Here is a 23,710-nt window from a genome sequence, read left to right on the forward strand (position 1 = left end):
AGCCTGTTTCCGATTCTGTGTCTCCCTCTCTCTCTGCCCCTCCCCCGTTCATGCTCTGTCTCTCTCTGTCCCAAAAATAAATAAAAAACGTTGAAAAAAAAAATTAAAAAAAAAAAAAAGCTGCTTGTCCAACTGTTTTCTCAGGCACACTTAAGAAAATAATTATGTAAGCTACTTTAAATTCAGGAATGTAGAGAGTCTTTTTTAGAGCCCGGAGGTTATACAGCTAACCATAGGAAATGACAGGAGGAGAGGAAATGCATGTTTCCCTACAATATTTTCTCTTATAATCAGACTGAAGAGGGGGAAAAGCATACTTTGGGAAGGCCAATCCATGCTTACAAAGCTCTCAGCAAACGTTTATTAAGAACCAACTCCAGCAACATGCCTTAGGAAGGTCGGGGGATGTTAGCCTCGACCATCTTTAAAGTTTACCCACGGCTCATCAACGTGTGCCTGCCAAGCCTTGTGACTTGCCAGGCCCCAACTTGCTTTCTTCTTTCAAGACTACATGCCTTTGCATTTATATAGAGCTTAATGTGTTCTAAGCACTATGTGTATGTATGGATATATCCATGTGCATACAGTATTGATATATAGTTCTATAACCAAGCACCATTATATATTTAATATGTAATAAATTATATACTTAATAAATACATAAAAGAAGTAACTTTTAATCTATACCTTATGTACTAAAGTGTATAAAAGTATAATTAAATAATTATAATAATTAAATACATAAATATATAAATATATACAAATAACATATGTAAATCTATATAAATCTATAAATCTATAAATATTTATATTTTTATATAAATCTATATTAAATATATAATTATATCTAAATATATTTAAAATACATGTATACATAATATACATTATATATTATACAACTATATAAATAAAATTAACTCATCTAATCATATGAGATATTATCTCCATTTGACAGATGAGCAAATCGAGGCACAGAAGAGCTAAGTGATTTGACCAGGATAAAACAGATAGTAAGGGACAGAGCTGGCATTTCAACACCAAACAGCCTGGCTTCAAATGCCAAGGGATTAAATCACCATGTTCACTGTTCAGTCTATTCAAAATCACCTACTAATACGCAGCCATCCCTGGCTTCCTCCCCCAACACAGTCTGTCTTTATTCTGTCTTCCTACCATACTCTGCACATTCCTCATTGATGCTTATCTCACTGGATGGTGGTTTCATTTCATCACGTTCACATCTCCTAAGCCTGCTTCCTATTTCCACCCCTACCTCACCTCCACCCCACAGAAAGACAACTGAGGGAAAAGCCTCCTGTGTCTTGTTCTTTCTTATATTCCTCGCACAGAACACAGTGGCTGGTACACAGGGCACTTCCATAAACATTTGCAAGAGGGATGAACGAAATAACTTCAAAAAGTCAACAGAACTGTGGGCTGTGTATCTCTTGGCACTGGATTAAGACATACAGAAGACATGCTTCCAGAAGCAGCTCAGGGAGTCGGCAGAGAGTACGTAACTAGAGTGTCCTCAGGCATCTGGGCTGCTCTGATTGCATGAACTGGTCAGGTGGCCCTTTGGGCTTGAGTTGGTTTCTAAATCGGTATACCCTCATTCAATAAGTATACCCTATGTATTAACTCTGTAATTGGACATGCATAACTAGTATTCCTGACCTATAGGATTTTAGTGTACGGGGAGAGGGAGGGAGGTGAGCAACGGAATGATTTAAATGATTCAGTCCCAATGAATACCACAGATAATTATCTTAGGAGTTCGGAGAAGGAGGAGGTCACTTGGGATAGCAATGGCTAGGGAGGTGAGACTTAAGGAATAGGCAGGTTTGAGTGAAGACAGCAATTTGAAGTCATTCCAAGAATGAGCAAAAACAGAGCCTCTCCCAATAAGAAATTAATGTATTAACCAGTCCCTGCATACTTGTCCACCAGTTGTTTACATTTCTCACTGTAAAGTATTAAATTAGTTTCTTATAAAATTCAAAATCCAATGTTTGCTCTGTAGTGATAATTTTTCTAAGGCTTTATTGTTCCTAAATTATTGAAATTTCAGAAACGCAGCAAACCTAGCATTATAAAGAGAATAAAAACCCCAAGACTATTCCTGTTGACCTTTCATTGCTTCAGCCCTAATTGTTTGAGGATTGTTTGAGACAGATCCTCCACAGAGGCTTAATTTATTACTAAGCATGTAATTTTGGAACAGTTTGGACGTCCCAATAGTTTTCTGAGTTCACTCCCTCATTCTCTCTTCTCTGCTATTCCTTTCAGATTTCATATCTTCTTTCAGCTTCCCAAAAGTTTTGTTAGACCTGCCAGTGGGATCCAAAGTCATTGCCTCACTGAGAGCAACAACAGAGATTAATGTCTTAATAGTATTTACTGTGACACCTCAACCAAAGTCTATAAATATCAAAACAATAAAAAGATTAGTATAAGAAGTAAAAGGGAAAACAAAATTTTCCTGTTTAAAACACAAACATTCAAACAAACAAAGAAATAAAATTCCAGAATAAAGAGATTTTTATCTGACATAGGGTTGAAAAATAATCCTGTTGTGTTGCTTACTTGGTTGAAAATAAAAGGAACCTCTTTCTTCTCTCCCACTCTGATAGAGGATATGGGGAATGTTGCTGTTCCTAGAGTTTCATCCATGACGTAATTGGCATCCATTAATGTGACCTGTAGACATTAAAAGGTAAAGCACAAGAACACAATTTCTCTTGGATCTTTGGAAATTATATCTAAAATCTCCACCACAATCAATAAATGAAAGTTTTCAAATGATCTTTAATAATCATTTGAGGTCCTCAACATTCAGCTTTGTTATAATACTTTGTCTTTTCTTTCAGACACATTTGCTACTAAAATAATAATTTTTTTTTCATTTTCCTGATTGACGTCTTCATTATCATGCTTTCAAAAATGGGACTTTATCCCCTCTCAGGGGAAATGCTATTTTGGAGTATGAGAAATAAATTAACGTAGAAAACCCATGCAACCATTTTGGAAATGATCTATTTTAACTTCATTGAAAGTTAATGATTTTAAGTTAGAAACCTTAAGTTACCTTAAAGTCACAATCAATTGACAGTAGGGTTATTCTGTTATACTTGGACTTTTCTCTTTATAACAGAAAATGTTTTCTCCAAAGCACTCAAGGAGGATAAACGATTCTTCCCAGCCCTACCTAACTCTTGTGTTTTCCACTGGACCTTCCCATCACCCGGGCGGGGGGGGGGGTGTCACATCACCTGGGGGGCACCATCTGGAGCCTAGTGTGCCATGCTGCACAGCTGGACTCCAACTATACCCAACTGAAGAGAAGGGACAAAGCTCAGGCACCAACTTCAACATGAATTATGACCATTGAACAGTCCACAAATGATTCACTGACCTCCAAAACATTTTCCTGATTAGGATCCAAAATAAATTCAAAGGTCTCATTCCACACTGGGTTTATGTCATTATTGAAGTGTCTTGTTCTCTTCCTGCTGTCAGGGGTTGAGGAGATGAAAAGTTCCACATAGGGATCTGGGGTATCAACTATAGACAGCAAACACAAGGGAGAAGGATACAAAGATGTGATTCATAATTCCTAATTTGTTTTTACTGTATGCTCTGTCAGATTATTTTTAATGAATCTGCCATCACATATTCAAAATGTCTGAGACAAGATACTACATAACAGAAGAACATCACAGGTTATATACTTCTTACACATTATGTCCCTGCCCTTCACAACAGTCTTGTGGGAAGGAATCGTTTATTAGGTGCTTTACTCAGAATTCTTCTGTCCACTTTAGGACATGTTCAGTCAACATGTCAGTCCAACTGCTAAATGATGAGAGCAATCTCACCCAGCTAACTACAATATAACCGTCACCCCAGGACTCTGATGGTGACAAGGTCATGGGTTCAGGATCATAGTCTACAACAGAAAAAAATTATCCTAATTACTTTCTTTGCCAAACAATGACAGTCAGTGTGAGATAAATATTGTAGTTATAGGGTTGCCTTGTATAGCTGTACAGGCTGCACACTGAACAGCACCTGTATTAGTAATCCATGTATGTTTCTGTATTTATTATAGCAGTACTCAATCACATGGAAGTGGGTGTCTCAAGGAAGTGACAGCTTTTTCTTTTCTTTTTTTTTTTTAACTTTTTAAAATGTTTATTTATGTTTGAGAGACAGAGCACAGGCAGGGGAGGAACAGTGAAAGAGGGAGACACAGAATCTGAAACAGGCTTCAGGCTCTCTCAGCACAGAGCCCAACATGGAGCTCGAACTCACAAACCATGAGATCATGACCTGAGCCGAAGTCAGAAGCTTGCTTAACCAACTGAGCCACCCAGGTGCCCCAGGAAGTGACAGCTTTTTCTTTTCTTTTTTTTTTTTTAATTTTTAATTTTTAATTTTTTAATATATGAAATTTACTGTCAAATTGGTTTCCATACAACACCCAGTGCTCAGTGACAGCTTTTTCTACTGTACATAAAGACTTGCTTGAGTCAGGGCATGATGTGGGTACCATTTTAAATAGAAAGAAACAAAGGTACTATTTAAATTTCTTCCCACTATATATACACTTAACAACAAGGCAACTGACTAAGCCGTGGAAACATTGATCACTCCCTCCTTAGTGGTTCCACTGAATCCTTCACCGTCTTACAGCATTGCACACACTACATTTCATGGATGTAATTACACATTTATCTTTTCCTACAAGACTGTCAACAGCTTGAGGGCAGCCATCAAGTCTGACTCAACTTTATCTCTTTAGAACTTAACAACCATCCCAATATTCATAGGTCTCCTAACTTAAGGACTTGACTTTTCTCTTTAACACATCCTTTCCCAAGTGGCCATTGTAATTCATAACCACAAAAACCAACAGTTGAGTAATGCCTGCTAGGATCTCCGTTAAGCACTGTACACACATAAGTCTCATTCAGATCTCCCAACAGTACTACAAGGTAAGTGCTCTGTTGAAACAACAGGAACTGAGGGATGTTAAGCAATCTGTCTACTATCATCCAGCTGGTAAGTCTCAGGGGAAGTTCTGACTGCAACAATCATTCATTTAATGACATCATGCTCCTAAGTTCTAAAGATGATATCATAAGGTAGGCATTGCTATAGAAAATAGAAAGAGTCATGGAAAAGAAGAGGGAAGGAGAAAGAAAGGGAGGGAGGGAGGAACAAAGTGGCACAGATGTCCACACAAAAAGATATAAAAATTGAGAACAAAGGGAAAGCAAAAATAATAGTTCTCAAATGATTGTTTTCCAAAGAAATTAAAAAAAAAAACACCTTTGTCTTTCAACAGTAGTTATGGCCATCAAACAATTTAATCAGTGCCCTTCACTTAATTTTTAAACGCTGTTCATAGTTCTATGTGGTGATCACATTTTTAAAAGCCTTTTTATGGTAAAGTGGAAAGATTTGTGAATGAGGTATAAGCATTTGGAATTGTCTTTTATTTAATTTTCCCATTTGGACCTTATGCATTGATAGTTAAGGGCAGCTGAGTCTCAAAAGTAAGAGTGTAATATAAATGCCTAGGGTTCTACTGGGCACCTGACTGGCTCAGTTGGTGAAGCGTCTAACTTCAGCTCAAGTCATGATCTCACAGTTCATGAGCCCCACATTGGGCTCTGTGCTGAGAGAATGGAGCCTGCTTCAGATTCTTTGTCTTCTTCTCTCTCTCTCTGCCCTTCCCCAGCTTGTAGTCTCTTAACCAAAATTAGATAAAACATTAAAAAAAGAAAAACCTGCAGACCCCTGACCCTCATTTCTTAAGACCTATGATCAGCAGATCAGCAGAGAACTTAGAAATGTGCAGTTTTAAAAGTTTAGTTATTTTTGAGAGAGAGAGAGAGAGAGAGAGAGAGCGCGCGCTCACACACATGAGTGGGGGAGGGGCAGAGAGAGAGGAGACAGAGAATCACAATCAGGCTCCATGCTGACAGAGCAGAGCCCAATGTGGGGCTCAAACTCACAAACCGGGAGATCATGACCTCAGCTGAAATCAAGAGTTGGATGCTTAACCAACTGAGCCACCCAGATGCCCCAGGAATCTGCATTTTAAAATAAATATTCTAGCTGATACTGATGTAGGTCATCTTCTGTTCACACTTTCGATACCCTGTTTTAGAGAAAAGGGAAATAGGTAATTATTGGAATTTTATTTATTTATTTTTATGGAGGTATAACTGGCATATAATATTGCATAAGTGTAAGGCAGACAAAGTGTTGGCTTGATACATTTACATATTGCAGTTTCTAACCCAGTGCTTGTATCTCTCAACCAGACCATGGAAGACAAACTAGAAAACAAAAGTACTGAGCAGGAGGGAAGGCAAGGGGAAACGGGCCAAAGCAGAGGCGGGCAGGCTACAAGGTGACTCTTCCCACCTCCTCAACCAGGAGATGTTGCTTTTCCTTAACCATGTTCTTGCCGCAGCACCAGCGCTCAAGACGGCAAATTAGAAACAAAACTACAGGTTAGAATAGCAGGTGGTGGAAGGCCATGAAGAAAAATATCTTCCCTCTTTTGAGAAGTCAACACGTGATTTAAAGGAGACGATTCAACTGGTCCTTCACCTTAAATGTGCAAAAATGGAGCCCCTTCACTAGCCCATAGGGCAGGTTCTTTCTCATGGGGCTGATGCTCTTTTCTGTTTTCCCCAAACACTAGAACACACAAAACCAGGCAAAAATCAATCTAGAAAACAAAAAGTGTCCGGGAAGAGGAGGCATGCAAATGGTAAACATCACTCCTTCGCTCAACAAATATTTGAGTGCCTACTCTACGCCAGCAACTACCTGTCAAGAAGCAGTTTGGCTTTACCAGGCCACCGAGCGTGAAACTGAAGATCTGGACTGTGGAAGTGACTCAAATGCTAAGAGCCTAATTTGAGAGGCAAAGGTAAACGGGAGACAAGCAGATACACTACGCCCATGACTAGTAACTCAGTCACTCGGATTATTACACACAAATAAAGTCAGATCGTAGGTGGAGAAATTGCCTTTGAGGCTTGGTCTTCCTCTGAATCTGAGGAAAGGAGGGAGAGGTTTTCTTGGGCCAAATGAGGAAGAGAAAGCAGAAAGTTACGTTCCTGGGGAGAAACCCAAGAATAAGAAAAGAATGCAGCAAACTGAAATAGCATAAGTCAGTCAGGGATATAGCCATCTTCCAAGCCATCCTGGACGCTCAGTTCAGGTCACACACCCTGGCAAATTCTAACTCTGAAAAAATGATAAAGAAAATACCGTGCGACAGGATGCCAATGCTACATTTATACATCAAAACAGGGACAGACCTCTTTTAAGAAAACCAGAACCCAGTTTAAAGCTGTCACTTTGGATTCTTCTTTTCACTTGTCCCCAGCATCAATAGTCTACAACTTCTGTCAAGAGTGGTAGTTGTTTTACTTTCTCCTCTCGCTTCATTAGTGAGAGACCTCAGTTAAGATGTCAAAGGGTGCTGGACAGTGGAAAACCACCGACAGCTGCAAACTTTGATAGCGCAGTCGGCATCACTGCTAATCTTTGCAAGCTGAGAAACATCTGGCAGTGGCAGACACTGCAAGATGAAAAAGAATTTTAGAATGCTAGTTTCAAATTGGATTATGCTAATCACACAGCTCACGCCCTTTATATAATCTATAATCTTCATTGGCACCATAGTGCCTAGAAGCTTTTTTTTTAAATGTTTATTTATTTTGGGGGGAGAGAGAGAGAGAGCACGCACTAGTGGAGGAGGGATCGAGAGAGAGAGGGAGACAGAGAATTCGAAGCAGGCTCCAGGGTCCGACCTGTCAGGACAGAACCTGGCACAGGGCTCGAACTCACGAATCGCAAGATCGTGACCTGAGCCAGAGTCAGACGCTAAACCGACTGAGCCACCCAGGCGTCCCACACACGGAAGCTTTGAAAAGGGAAAACAGTCCAGTTCGACAGCACAACTTAGCCAGGTGCTTGAGAGCAGTTCCTAGATATGCATTAAGGGGAGAAAGAAGTCAAACGTAGGAAAAGAAATGTTTGGGTTTCTTTCTCCTGTATACTTAGTTCATGGTTTTGTGAGTTGATGCCTATAGGGTAACTGGATGCTGAGTCAATGATTCAGCTTCGCCTTGATTGGTTCCAGCAAAACAGGTGGTAAAGCAAAGATGCAATGTGTGGGCAAAGACTTCCTCTCATTGCATCCTTTTATCTAAATTCTGACAAACAAAAATGCAAGGGGTGTGGGATACAGATCTTTTTCTGCTCCCATAAAGATGACATGAAACTACATGCACCTGAAATAGCTTCAGAATTCCAGGGTTGTAAAACTTCTCATAAACTTTAGTAGTTTAAGGAGTGCCTACCTAAATTAATAACAGGCCCATCTGCCACTTCAGCTTTGTCTGAACAAAATATTATATGATTCATGAGAGGGGCTGATGGCAGCTTCTGTACTCTGTTAAGTTCTATTTTAAATATTCTCCATTTGCTTTCTCATATCCACTTTGCTCAGCAACTTAAACCCTTTGCTCTAAATGAAGGTGACTCATAACCTGATACAAAACAACCAAAAAATCCCCAAAAGAATAATCCCCCCAAATTCCCAGTCAAAATATCATTTTCCAAATAGCTATTACTATTGATGGTGAACTTAAGGTAGTGTTTCTCAAAATTTAGTCCCCTAAAATATCTTCACAGCATCGTCTGGAGTGTTAAAAATGCACATACTTTGCGTCTTCAGTCAGAGCTCAGGCTTGGAAATCTGCATTTTTAACAACTTGACCAGGTGGTTCTTAGGTACACAATTTAGAAAAATGTGGTTTAAGGTATATGATTAGAACCAACTAAAGAACAATAATATAAAGAACACAGAAAAGTAGAAATATTTTGGCACTGAGACGTCAACAGGCTTACTGGCCGTCTGTCATGGAGTCATGCTGCCCATAGACTATATTAAGCACAATCCAGTAATTCACTTCCGTTTCTTTCCAGCCATTAAAGACCTTTTCAAGTAGCCACATGAAAACAAATCCAAGAATAAAGTATGCGGGGTGTGTTAGCAGGCAACGTATATAAGGTGATAGACTGAATATTCAAGCATTCTGCTTCAGTTACCACCAAAATAGGAGTACCGTAAGACCAAAAATTAAATAGTAATTTGTTGAAATAAATGCTTCTGCATATCGCTTTCAGCTGTCATCACTCTTTGAAATATGTGTGATTTCATGATAAAGGTAATTATAGGGAGCACTTAAAGCTTTTCAACTTAAAGGTTTAAAAACTTAAAGGTTTTATGATTACCAAACTTTTCACTCCCCAGGTTCTATGCTGGCTGAGTGACTAGCCAGGAAAGTGATTGTTAGCCTCACCGTAAATGTACAAATTGCAAGAGCCATTTGGTTCTTTTTTACCGTAAAGTTTTTGTTGAAGGAGAAGATATAGGCAGAAGAGTTAGAAGATCATTGCTACAGTCTGTTGAGTTTTCATAAACTGAACTCACTCACAATATCACCACCCACATCAAGATACGGAACGTTACCAGCACTCCGGAAGCCTCCCTCAAATCCCTCCAGCAGGGTGACCAGTGCCCTGCCTTCTATCGGCATAGAATATCTTTACCTGCTTTTTATCAATAGAATCAATAGCACAATATGTACAACTGGGCCACCATTAAGTATGTGAGATTCATCCACAGTAACGTGTAAAATATGCTCGTTATTACTGATGGAAACTATTCCACTGTATTCCATAAAATGTTTATCCATTTCACCGTTAATGGACATTTGGATTGTTTCTAATTTGGGATATTACCGGTGGTGCTGCCATTGAACATTCTGGACGTGGCTTTTGTTGTGTACATGTGTATGTTTCTGTTGCAAAATTCCCAAGAATGGAATTCCTTAGGTATGAAATTATTACACTATTGTACACGCTGATGTTAATAGTCACACGGCAGCACATCCTTCCAATACTTAATATTGTCAGTCTTTTAATTTTAAACATCTGGTGGATGTATGATGGTATCTCAGTGTGGATTTATTTCACACATCTTGGATGATGATGAGGTTGAATACCTCTTCTTTTTATTGGTCAATTGGTGATTCTCTGGAATGAAGAGCATACTCAAATCCTTTGTCCATTTCTTTCCATTGGGTTGCTTGTTTTTTAGATTAATTTATGAGTACTTTACATATTCTGGATGAGTCCTTTGACAGACATACATAGGTTGCAAATATATTTTCTCAATTTAGGGTTTCCATCTTTTCACTACTTTAAATGATGTCTTTTGACCAAAATAAATGCCGAACTTTAATATAGTTCAGTGTGTCCAACTGTTTTCTTATAATTCAGGTTTTTTGTCTTTTTTTTTTTTATTTTAGAGAGAGAGTGAGAGACGGTGTGCATGTGTGTGTGTGAGTGGGGAGGGGAGTGGGGATGGAGGTGCAGAGTGGGGCAGAGAGAGAGAGAATCTTAAGTAGGGCTCAACCTCACGACCCTGGGATCATGACCTGAGCCAAAATCAAGAGTTAGGTGCTTAACTGATTGAGCCACCCAGGCTCCCCTGCTTTTTGTCTTTTAAGAAAACCTTAGCTATTCCAGTGTCATAAAATAGTTTGCATTGATGTCTTCAAAAATCTTACTGGTTTTACTTTTTCTTTTTAGATCTAAATTGGAATCAATTCCTGCGTATGGTGTGAGGGGAGTGTTATGATTTTTTTCATAGGGACTCACGATCATTTACTGGAAACACTGCCTTTAATCCTAGCATGGCAATGTAACTTTTGCATTAATCAAGAGGTCACATAAATGCAAGTCTGTTTCTGGATTTTTATTGGTTTATTCGCCCATTAGTCTATTCATTTACTCTTGCACTAATGCCACGCTGTCTTAATTATCCTAGTTTTATAATAAATTGATGTCAGGTAGTATAAGTTGTCTTTCTTTAATTTCTTTGGTTATTCTGGCAGATATTTTATTTCAACACTTCATAGATGTCATTCTGTTATCTTGTGGTTGTTTTTTTAAATGTCTTTTTTCCTCTGGATACCTTTAGAACATTTTTTTTCTTTCTCTTTAGTTTCCAGCAATTTTACTGCAATATGCGTAGGGTTGGTATTCTTTGTACTTATCCTTGAGTTCATAACCTACACACACACACACACACACACACACACACACACACACACCCTTTCTCCTTCCCAGTGCTTTCTATCATGCCCTAGATATTCCTTACGTTTTCCTCTATAGTTTATTTCCCTTTTTGTTCTCTGTGTTTCAGTCTGGATATTTCCTACTAACCTATTCCGTTAATTAATTGCCTCTCTTCAGATGTGTCCAAACGACATCAAACCTATCTATGGAGTTTTTAATTTCACTTCTTGTTTTTAGTTGTAATTCTTCCATTTTATTCTTTCCTATGTATCTGGATCCCTGGTAAAATTCTCCATTTTTCATCTATTTTCTCGAACATATCAACCATAATTATTTTATATAATCTGTGCAGATCTATTTATTTTTCTTGATCTTAGTCTTTGGTATACCTGGTGATTCTTGGCTCAATGCCAGACCTTTCTATGAAAAATGGGAAGGGACTTAGATCTACCTCCACAGAAGCCCCATCTTATCTTCCGGAAGGCAGGCAGGGAGAACAGGATGGATCTCCTGAACTTAATCAAAAATGGAACTGACTCCAATCTTTATAAGGTTCAGCCTACCTCTCGTTCAGTCCCACTGAAACTTCTCAACTGAGAGCCCAGGGTGTTTCGAAGGCCCCTTTTCATTTGGAAGTTCTGAATTCCATTTTTTTCCCTCTTAGCACTGTGATGCTGCCAATATCTCTGCTTTGTTTTGGGGGGTATTTTATGTTTGCTCCTCAGCCTGTTGCCCCACGCAGATTAAGACTTTGTTTAGTGCACATGGTGAAGGCGCTGACTTTCAGCTTCTCTGAGTTTCCCTTCTCTCAGACGCTCTGCCCCTCAAATTCTAACTGGCTTGTCTCGGAAATGCAGTTTTTGTGTCCCCAAATCCTTTGAGATTGTCAGAGCCCTGGTGGATTGTCTGCCTCTTCACTACTTGGCTACTTCCTACGTCCTTGTGACCCCCCCAAACCCACCTAAATCCAGCAGTGGATTGAGGGGGGAAAGATGGCTTGTAGAACACTGAGGCCTACTTCAATGACTTCTCTCCTCTGAGATTTTGGTCCCTCAAATCCGGGTTGACTCAGCAGTTTTCAATCTTTCAGACATTCTTTAAATTAATTTAACCTGTGTCTTATAAGTTGCACTCAGAGGAAATGAATGTTCTGCTATTAGTTGCTTCAGCATAGTCCAATGCCTACTGAGTCATTAACTTGACCAAACATATACTAATCCCTATTCCTTTTATTTCCATTCTTTACATGACTGCCCAACACTTATTACATTTCTCAAGTCACCCACCCTATCTGCTACTCCTCATCTGAGGGTACAACTTAGGCTCATACTTCACTGAGAAAACAAAAGGAGAGGATTAGATGGATTCCTTCAATTTCTCTTCCCTATACTTCACAACTGTAAAACCATATTTATAATTAGAAAATGCATTTATTCATACTTAAGTTCTTCCTTCATGTCTTAGAAGAACAAGTATCCATACATTCTTCTCTCAATGTCATACTATTCTACCTCCTCTCAGATATTTCTCATTTATCCCCAGCCCCAAATTTAACCTGTAAACATTTGCTTTGCCCTGGCTACACCTTCGCAACCTATAAACAAACACTGATCATCAAAAAAATAAATAAATAAACAGGAGTGCCTAGATGGCCCAGTCAGTTAAGCAACCAACTCTTGATTTTGGCTCAGGTCATGATCTCAAGGTTCATGAGTTCGAGCCCCGCATTGGGCTCTGTGCTGACAGTGGGGAGCCTGCTTGAGATTCTCCCTCTCTCTCTGCGCATCCCCTCCTCACATTCTCTCTGTCTCTCTCAAAAATAAAGAAATAAACTTAAAAAAATAAAATAAATTCATTATTTTTGCTAATTCCTCAAGATCCTTCCTACCCTCATGAGTTTAGAAAAATAAATGCAGTCTATACTTGCAGCTTCTAATCCCATCATCTTGTAAAATTCTGACCCATTATACTCCACCTTTTCTATGACATAGTGTTATTCTCCCTATTGTAACTTGTTTTCTCAGCTTTACTGAATTATACTAAACATATAACACTATGTAAGTTTAAGGTGTACAACATGATGATGTGATACACATATTGCCAAATGATTATCACAGTAGGGTTCGTGAACACCTCTATCATCTCACACAATTACCATTTCTTTTTGTGGTGAAACCATTGAAGATCTACTTTCTTAGCAACTTCCAAATATAGCATATGGTATTGTTAACTACAATCACCATGTTGTAATTAAATCCACAGAACTTATTCATCTTATAACTGGAAGTTTGTTCCCTTTGACTGCCATCTCTCTATTCCTGCCTCCCATCCCCCAGCTCCTGGCAAAAATCATGCCTCAATCACAGGTTCCATGGAGACTTGATGAATTTTTTTTTCTCAATGCAGTACCCTTTACGCAAATAAATGATATCATTATTTGCAATTTCCTACCTACCTCTGTAAATGTTCCCTCAGTATATCTTGCCCTAAGTTTCCCCCTCAGCTCACCACTAAATTGTGGGCTCTCATTTCACATCTCTTACAAATCCTTCAAAGAATCCTTCAAAACAAAGTGAACCCCTTAAATTAATGTTCATGTATTCAAAACCAACTTATAAAAGAATTATCAACTATTCATATTGTCTTAAAAAAGCACACTCAATATGCACCCCTCAGGTCACATGACCCACACGAAGCCTGCAGTTTGATTAATCTCATATCTTTTATTTTTATTTATTTTTATTATTTTTTTTATTTTTTTTTCAATATATGAAATTTATTGTCAAATTGGTTTCCATACAACACCCAGTGCTCATCCCAAAAGGTGCCCTCCTCAATACCCATCACCCACCCTCCCCTCCCTCCCACCCCCATCAACCCTCAGTTTGTTCTCAGTTTTTAAGAGTCTCTTATGCTTTGGCTCTCTCCCACTCTAACCCTTTTTTTTTCTCCTTCCCCTCCCCCATAACCTCAGATCCTTTAAAGCCGATCATCTTCAAGGCTTAAATGGCAGCCGTGATACATTCATTTCCTCGACGCTGCAAGGAGGACAAATATGAGATTCTTGATTCCATGTCCACATATAACCTATTGCCAAGTAATATATCTTTAAAGGCCTCCATCTTTTTTTAACCATTCTGAATCAATTCTTGAAGTCCTTGAATCCTTTCTTGGCTCTGGCTTCCACATAAATATGATTTTCTCCCTAATCTACATTCCTGAGCCCCTCTCTACTCTGAGACTTTGAATCTTCTTCTTGAATGCCTTTGAAAAATACCTCACACTCAACATGTACAAAACAAGTTTATTCTCTTTCCACCTTTCTTTCCTTAGCTGCAAGACAAGAGAAAAACAAAGCTAAATGAACCAAAAACCTGTTAATTTTTCCCGACTTTCAATGTCTTACTTGCATGGAACCATCACTTCCAGCCCCAGAGCTGGACACATGAGGGTCATTCTCTTTTCCTCACAGCTCCTGTATCCAATCTGCCTCCGTGTCCCACCTAGTCCACCTCTAACGCGGCTATCACGTCTGGTTCCTCAAGCCCACTCAAAATATCACCACCTCAGTCCAACTAAGCAGTGCCTCTCACCAGGGCTGTTCACATCATCTCCTAGCTGCTTGCTTCCCCCACATTCCAACCACTCTTCACAAAGCCACCACCACGATGTCTTTGGGAAACACACTTTTGTCTTGCACTGACTGACTCTGAGGGCAGGCCTATGCGTGGTGAGGAAGGGTCACAAGGGTGCCCCTGACCGGACCCCAGGTTCTCTTTCCAGTCAGTGACCCTCCTCGATCACACGCTGCAGAATCACCCCCACAAGTCAACATGTAGGCCACGTGGCATCTCTGGAATCCAACATTTTGAACATTCCACACAGTCACCTTGATGGTGGAAGCATTTGTTCTGAGTAAGAAAACACGGCTTCTGTTTTACTTGTGCACACCATTATGTTTTCCTTTGGCATTTCAGCTGATAACTAAATGCTAGTAAGGTGTTGTCCTTGTCCTAAGAATATTCAAGGGTCCAAATACTATACACATAAAGGATGAGCAGAAGGAGATGTTACCTGTATTTTTTCCTTATCCTGTTCATACATCTCTAGGCAACTAGTTCTGTTTTCTTATCAGGTAAAATTGGCTACTGTAAATCATATTCCCCAGAGGCCTCATCTATATACATCTGCATAAAACAGAAGTAATTCCACATAAAGCTTCAACTTGCTGAGTTAGATATTATTATTCCCATCATGAAGGTGAGGAAACAGACCCAGAGACTTTTAGTAAGTTGAGCAAGGTCATTTAGAGATAGGATTTTAATCTAGGCTTTCTGAAAGCCAAATTCCTTGCTCTTTCAAATAATCCAACACTGACCCTTCCCTATTTTTGCCTCTACTAAACTGTAAACTAAGTCTGAAACGTTATAGGAATATATAAATATTACCAAAGTAATGGATAATAGGCTAGCCCTGAGCAATACTGCAGAAAAGGTGACATTTTAGGCACAGCAATCTCCCACCCTTAACTTCTCTCTGCTCTTGCCTAATATGTCTCAACCTTCCTGGAGCTTTGTCCCACCCCATTCATTTGCATTTTAATATGAGTCAATGCCAGTCATTTCTTCCCAGTGCATTTGCATTTAACCTTTGCTTTCAAGTTCTAAACGCAGTAATAATAATAATAAACCTTTGAATCTCATCTTGCCACCCTTAACACCTCCAAGGAATCCGGTAGAGTGTCAAGGGACTTGTTTATAGATAGCAGTCCCTGCTTCTTCCAGAACAGGCTCAAAATTGGAATGGTCATGGCTATAGATGCTGAAGGGCAGTCCCTGAAAACTGCTGGAAATACAGAAGCTAGAAAAGTTAGTGAAGAATCCAATATAGTTTAGTAAAACAGAACTTTGGTAGTGATTCTGGATACATTGGACAGAGAAGAGAAAAGCCCTTGCAACAACAGCAGCATTGTCTATGTTCTCAAATAATCACAGAATACCTTATCCTTATTTGAAATTACAAAGCAGTTTTAGGGATGTCTGGGTGACTCAGTCGGTTAAGTGGCTAGCTGACTCTTGATTTCGGCTCAGGTCATGATCTCAGGGTTCCCGAGTTCAAGCCCCACACTAGGCTCTGGGCTCCCAGTGCGGAGTCTGCTTTGTATCTCGTCTTCCTCTCTCTGCCCCTCCCCAACTTGGATGTGTGTATGTGCACATGCTCTCACTCTTTCAAAAATAAATAAATGTTAAAAACAATTTGAAATTACAAAGCAGTTTTATTAATACCATTTTTAAATCCATTTACCAGATAGAGTCTCCAATGTGAACTCTCCTTATTTTTTCATTTTCCTTTTTCTCACAGCCTCAGATCTACAAAAGCGCTTTCCCAGGGCACGTGTGTCCCTTTGTAAAGGGACATGAAACTGTCAGAATGTATCATCAGCCAAGTGGATGTCAGGAAGAAAGCCCAATAGCATCTCTGCACAACTGACTGGGTGCAGTTTGAACTAACAATTGACTTAGTACATTAGTGAAGTGGTCTACCATCTGGCATATAGTAAAAATAACTTACTGTAAAGAATGTTGATATTCACAAGAAAACAGAGATAAATGCAAAACAACCCAAAGCAAGCTAAAGGCCAATCTACAACAGAACTGAAATTTTCGTTGTTACCTACATTGCCTTTTTACTTAAATCTCTATGATAACTTCTTGGAAGGAAACAAAAATACCTTTGTTACCAGTATCTATGTTTGGAATATTTTTTAAAGATTTAGAACTTAGAATGTTTCTTGGCATCTGTTTAGGTAGGAGAGAAAGAGTAATTCTCCAGAAATTCTTATATATTATTATAAAACACATTAATTTATTTATATTATTAATGTTAGTTATATGGGTTTAGTTGTATGTGTGCATTCTACCCTATACAAGAATAATTCTTATTTTTCATTAAAATAGGAACTCTCAGCCTTGACACTCTTGGTATTTTGGGTCAGATAATTCTTTGCTCTGAGATGCTGTCCCTGGCCTCTACACACTACATGCCAGAAGGGATCCCCCAATTGTGACAACTAAAAATCTCTCTAGATATTGCCCAAAGTGCCCTGTGCAGCAAAAGTGACCCCCAGTTTAGGGTCAGTATACTCAAACAAGGCATTATCCTTGCTACCTGACATTTATTCACTAGCATAAACCATTAAAAAATAGCCAGATTCCTTAAATAATAGACATACCGTGCCCGTAGACATACCATGCCAGCCCGATGTTTAAGATGTTTCAAAATGTTTAAGATTGTTTAAATTTTAAGATGTTTAAGATGTTTTATGATGTTTTTTCTAAACTGAAGTATCAAAAGTATTTAATAATAACAAATTAAAATTCTACTGAAGTTATAAAATCCGTCTCCATTCTAGCTGTGAGGTCTTCTGGGAAGTTTATTGCCAGCACTTTTCAAAATCAGTAACATCATACAGCCTAAACACACAATTACTGAGTGCATATCTTCTTGGGTTGGTTTTCCAGACTTATTCACACCTGTTTCATCTTATCACCTAGGCCATACAAAGCTCAGAGGCAAAGCTACTGTACAAGTAAACATCAGAGTGAGAGAGATTTCAGTTCTAGCCATAAAACCTAACAGCTGTGTGATTTGGGAACATTTACTTAATGTCTTTTTAAAAAATTGTGTATCTGTAAAATTAAAATAAAAACAGCATATATCTTCTAGGGTTACTAAGATGAATAAATGCAGTATGTTAAGTTCTATGAACTCCACTTAATAGTTTTGCTTATTTATTTAACACATATTGTGTATACTATGCATCAAGCCCCTTTCTAAATGCTTCATAATCTAATTTAATTCTTGTAAAAAAAAAAAAAAACCTATGAGGAAGGTATAATTGTTACCCCCGTGTAACCACTGAGGAAATTGAGGCTTAGGAAAGCTAAGTACCTTACCCAAAACCATGGAGTTAATAAATAGAAGGCAGATTTGAATTCAAGCAAGCCAGTTCCAGAGTCCTTGCTCCAATCTCTAAGCCATGCTTCCTCTCTGGTATGAAATAGGCACTGAATAAAGTTATCTACCACACGTATTATGTTTATTTTTTTTGTACTTCTCAAGATAGCAGATGCTCAACATTTATTGATGAGGACATTAATAATGGAGCCTTGCTTGGGGCGCCTGGGTGGCTCAGTCAAAGCATCTTACTTTTTCATGATCTCGTGGCTCATGGGTTTGAGCCCTGCGTCAGGCTCTGTGCTGACAGCTCAGAGCCCAGAGCCTGCTTCAGATTCTGTGTCTCCCTCTCTGCCACTCCCCAATTTTCTCACTCTCTCTCTCTCAAAAATAAATAAAAAGTAAAAAAAGAATAATGGAGACTTGCTGGAAAAAACACTGGGTTCTATTTCTTTTAACATTTGTTCTCCAAAGTTAAAATTTCCAAGCTGTTATTTCATTTTGCAACTGCAGATTTGGATTCACCTTGTATATCAACTGAAAATAAATTTGTCTAGAATTTTATCTAAAATATTTCATAAAAAATATATTGATGCATCATGGGGAGTAAGAACGGAAAAGTACTTATGAGGAGTCAGTGAAATTTACAAAACTCCCAGACTATCCCTTGACTGAGTTTAACTTAACTTAACTTCAATCTCTATGTCATAGAATTTTTATTTTTAAGAAATATTTTAAAATATTAAAATATACTAAAATAGCATACATGATAAATGTTTTCACATACATGCTCAAACTTTTAGAGCAGCAGAATTATTCTCTTTGACATAAAAAGTTTAAGAGCATACTTTTCTGAGGAAACTTAAGAAACATTTAACTATTTTTTAAATTTTACTCCATGAGATATTAATCACACATTTTCAATACAGAAGTGGTGATGTATGATTTTTGGCAAAGAGAATTTACTTAGCTTAAGAAAAGAAGCCTGCATATCACTCAGTTTTTAAAAAGTTTTTAGAACGAAGATTTCCCTTCATTAAACATTAACATGCTGAAATATTTAACATGTAGAACATTAACGTGTTGAAGTATTTTTGTGAAAAATATGAAAGTATTTTAAGACAAAGAAGTTCAAGTATAAGACATATATGATAAAAAACTAAATTAAGGAGGTTCTATCACTGATAGTCTTGAAAAAAAGGAGAGAACATGTGGATTATGTCCCTATTAGTACCGGTGACGTACTCTTCATTTTGATAGGAATCTGCTTTCCTTATCTCACAGAAGCATTGCTACCAGATATACAACTGGAAGATGCTGTTAATCTTATTGAATAAATGTGGTGAAAATCTACCCAAGGATCAACTGATATTATCAAAATATATAGAACAGTATTTACAGTACTCATCAGACCTAAACACAAATATATACATACGAGTCACACACGCACAGAGATCTAATGACATTTAAATAGAGAAAAAAACGACTAACTGTCCTCCTAAAACCATTTGACCGTTTAATAAACTACATGAGTTAAATGAATGAAGAACAGTAGTTCTTTCCTAACACAACCTATTTCTCAACTTTGTAGAAAATACAAGATAAGAGATGAGAGATAGGCATGTTCTGGAACACTTTATTCATCTTGAAATTATCTTCCATAAAGAGGCCACTGGGAAATTGTTTCGTTATACACAGAATTTTTTAAATCTTGGGTGGATACTCAAAAACATTCCAAAAATATTAGTAAGCCGAAACTCATTCATCATAACTTAAGGGCTAAAGCCTAGGGAAATGTTTGATTCCATAAAAAATACACATATTTGGCCAATAGCAGTTCCATTTATTTATGTACATATATATTTGAAGCCCCATAATTAATCCAAGAAAAGGTTTATTATATTAATCCAAAGGTGTTATAAAATATATGTACCTTGAAACCCAGGAAAATTCTAGATAGCTATGGATAGAAATAACAGATATTTATAATCTACAAAAAAAATGGAGTATAAAATTATTTTTAAACTTCTCTCTTTAGTGAGGTAAAAAGAAGGCACTACCCAAGAAGAAAGGTATAATTACACATATTTACAAATATCATTTGTCTATTCCTTCATCCAAAATTCTGAGATCTTACTACTACTTTGCCAGTCTCAAGGCTAAACACCTATCTTCTAAAACATAAGATACAGGCCGCAGTTTTATAAACACATGGTTAGACGCCTATGTGACAAGTGTTAAACAGAAGTCTGGACAGCTGGCAGAGGTGCACAGGAGTGAACTGTGCCCAAGTGCATCAGAGAAGACAACGGAAGTGCCATTCTACCATTTATTTCTTCTAAGCTGAAAAAAAGAAGGATCCGTTAATTTGCTCAACACAGAAACTCACAATGGAAATTTGTCTCCAAGGTGAAAAACTGAAAAATTATAGTGCATGGACTATCCCAAAAGAATATTCTTTAGCTCACACAAAGATTATATTTAAGAAATAAATGTCTTCTTGGGGCACCTGGGTGGCTCAGTTGGTTGTATGTCTGACTTGGGCTCCGGTCATGATCTCACGGGGTTCATGAGTTCGAGCCCTGCATCGAGCTCGCTGCTGTCAGTGCAAAGCCTGCTTTGGATCCTCTGTTCCCTTCTCTCTCTGCCCCTTCCCTGCTTGCACTCTCTCTCTCACAAATAAATAAATCTTAAGAAAGAAAGAAAGAAAGAAAGAAAGAAAGAAAGAAAGAAAGAAAGGAAGGTCTTCTTATGTTGGTATCTGAAATAATTTTAACAATAATAGATAATACCATTGAGGTCTTACTATGTGTCAGGCATATGAGTACTTCACATTAGTTAATGCATTGAATTCTCATAACATCTCTATGGTGAAAAAAGAAGACAGAGGAAACTTGCCCAACAACATGGGATGAGAGAGTAGTGTTTTGCCTTCGGAGACCATACTCTTTCATAAATATATTTGGCCTGTTTCCTAGGGATTTGATCACTGTGATATTCACGAAAGTCTACCAGAGATAATATATTTTTATAGTAATTTCTACATTGCTCTTGCTGCTGCTGAAGATTCTCAAAAAAATTAAATAGATAACGTTCCTCTACGTACGCACCCAATACTCTGCCTCTCAGGCTAACACTTACAAATAGGAAGGTTGAGTTCTAGGCTCCTTTCCCAGGGAATTATTAACACTATGCATTGCGGGTCATGTCCTTTGAAGAGGCTAAATTCTCTGGATGGTCCTAGATGTGAGGGGATTGAGCTGCTGCTGGGGAGAACAAGACTGGAGGAAAGAGGGAAACCTTTCCCAGACTTACTGAATCAGAATTCACACTTTCAACAAGAACCGTGGGTGACTCACTTGGACATTAATGTTTGAAAAGCACTACTTGGGGAGATTAGGTCAGCCTTGGACCTGCAAATGGCACAGCTGTTTAAAAATCAGGAACTTGATTTAGATCTTGCTATGAGTTTATCTACAATAAAACATCATTTACCCACAGACACAGACTTTATGCAAATAAAAGCTTGAGGTTCTTAAGAAAACCCAAAAAGAGTACCTTAAGATAGAAGCAATACAATCTTATTAAAATTGGTTTCAACATAATGAGCTCATAATTCTCCCAAATATATTTATTTTTTTCTTAAAGTTTAAAGGTTGGAATTAAGCTCTGTGTTCTCCTGAATACTTAAGGAAAGTAGATCTATCTGCAATCCTATAACTGTCTTCAGAAACCCTAACGTTGGTGACGCTAATTCTGTAAAGAGAAAGAGTTCAGTGTCTGTTGAGACCAGACAAGAATCATTAGTATATTTGCATAATTAGGATATTAAAAATATCTAATACTGGTATAGTATTTTATTGTTTCAAAAACACTATCCTATCCATTTTCTGACTTCATCTTAGGGACTGAAACATGACTCTATCCAGTTGTGAAGTCTGAGACTAGCCTCCATTATCACATTTGATCTGTGTTTTCCCCAACATTAAAAGGAGCAGAAACTCAGGGAGGTAGCTAAAACATTTGTGCCAGCCATTTCATTTGGTTTTAAAATCAGGTTTGTGGCCAGGGCTGTGTGTTTCACTTCACACATGCACAAAGAAAACTCTATTACCAACTGAAATTTTATCGTCACTGTAGTCATTCTGCAAATGTGTAACCTCTGTTAGAAGAGGAAAGGGACAATAAAAAACACAGAGTTTAATATATATCCATCCAACACATGCAGCTGCTGCAGTGTTGACATACTCATGACTACACGTTATATTTAATATACCATAAAACCTTGGACTGTGAGTAACTTGTTCTGTGAGTGTTCCACAGGATGAGCAAACATAAGTACATTTTACCTTGATAAAGAGCTATGTCTTGCAATACGAGGAGTACATGATGCCGAACGTCACATGATCACAATGGAACCAATGGTTCTTGAAATTCGCTTTGATATACAAGTGCTTTGGATTACAAGCATGTTTCCAGAATGAATTATGCTTGCAAACCAAGGTGGTACTGTATATATATATATTTATATATATACATATATATATGTATGTATATATATATGTATATATATGTATGTATATATATATGTATGTGTATATATATATATATATATATATATATTATACTATAGCTTTAAAAGTGAGAGTTATATTAATATTGCCAAAATTAAGGCAAACTACTTATTTTAAAACTAAGACTATGGTGAGTCAGTTGCAATTATGAACTTCAAACAACCTCTTCATATGATGTGAGAATAAGAATGCATGGAAGGGTGGGCACTGGGATACAGGCATAAATGATACATTTTCGCACACTGAGATTAGCAACCAGGTCCGGGAAGGGGCTGTCCTGCTCTTGGCTGGCCCAGGCCCTTAGGTAAAAACAACGAAATAAGTGAGATGTTGTGATTAAAATGTCAACTCTGACCCCTCAAAAGACAGCTCATGGGGTGCTGCTGATTTTATTATGATGTTTTGACAACATTACATGATATTTTTAAATGGAGATAATTAGAAAAAGATGATCTATCAAGGGACAAAATAAAATATAGATATAATCTTAGTATTATCTCAAAAAAAAAAAAAAAAGAAAGAAAAAAGAAAAAGGCAGATATAGGTATTTTACCAGGAATCAACCATTTGATTTTTTTGTGGCACCCTTGAGAAAGCCCCCACATACTCAGGCAAAACCAAAAAACCCAGTAGTAATCTGTCATTCTTCTTTATCAACACGTAAAATTTTATGGAAATTTGCCTTCTCAAATGAACACAGACAATATCAACAACAGAAGAGGGTGTAGGTTTCTGCTCTCATAGTCTTCACAGATCTTAGGGCATTTTTTGTAGTTTTATCTTTGTCTATATTGAGAGAGATTCTATACACAAAGAATCCAAATTCAGTTTACTTGGTAATTCATATTGATCAAGCTCACCACGCAATATCATCAAAACTCCTCTTAGGAAAGTGACAGCTAATGCCAATACCTTTTCTCACTGTAATAATCTCCTACAACTTCTCAGAAATAAAGTGCTTGGCGATGTATTGCAACCCTTCACTTTTTTATGCTAAC

The 23,710-nt window shown here is 37.8% G+C and overlaps 1 protein-coding gene across 3 annotated transcripts in view; it reads right to left on the reverse strand.

Moving 5' to 3' along the window:
* Nucleotides 1–23,710, reverse strand: part of PLA2G4A (phospholipase A2 group IVA) — a 160,110-nt gene that overhangs the window by 88,554 nt on the left and 47,846 nt on the right. Inside the window, exons 1-3 of one of the 3 annotated variants that reach the window (XM_042926229.1) lie at nt 4,962–5,191; nt 3,416–3,564; nt 2,587–2,700 (exon numbers count right to left, since the gene is read on the reverse strand). The exons of 1 other annotated variant lie outside the window; for it this stretch is intronic. In XM_042926229.1, coding sequence (XP_042782163.1) covers nt 2,587–2,691 — 105 coding nt within the window. In that variant the 5' untranslated portion in view covers nt 2,692–2,700; nt 3,416–3,564; nt 4,962–5,191. Of the gene's footprint in view, nt 1–2,586; nt 2,701–3,415; nt 3,565–4,961; nt 5,192–23,710 lie in introns of those variants that run through there. One more of the 3 variants, XM_042926228.1, reaches the window with a different exon arrangement.

The sequence above is a fragment of the Panthera leo genome, chromosome F3, assembly GCF_018350215.1.
Source record: "Panthera leo isolate Ple1 chromosome F3, P.leo_Ple1_pat1.1, whole genome shotgun sequence".
Lineage (NCBI taxonomy): Eukaryota > Metazoa > Chordata > Mammalia > Carnivora > Felidae > Panthera > Panthera leo.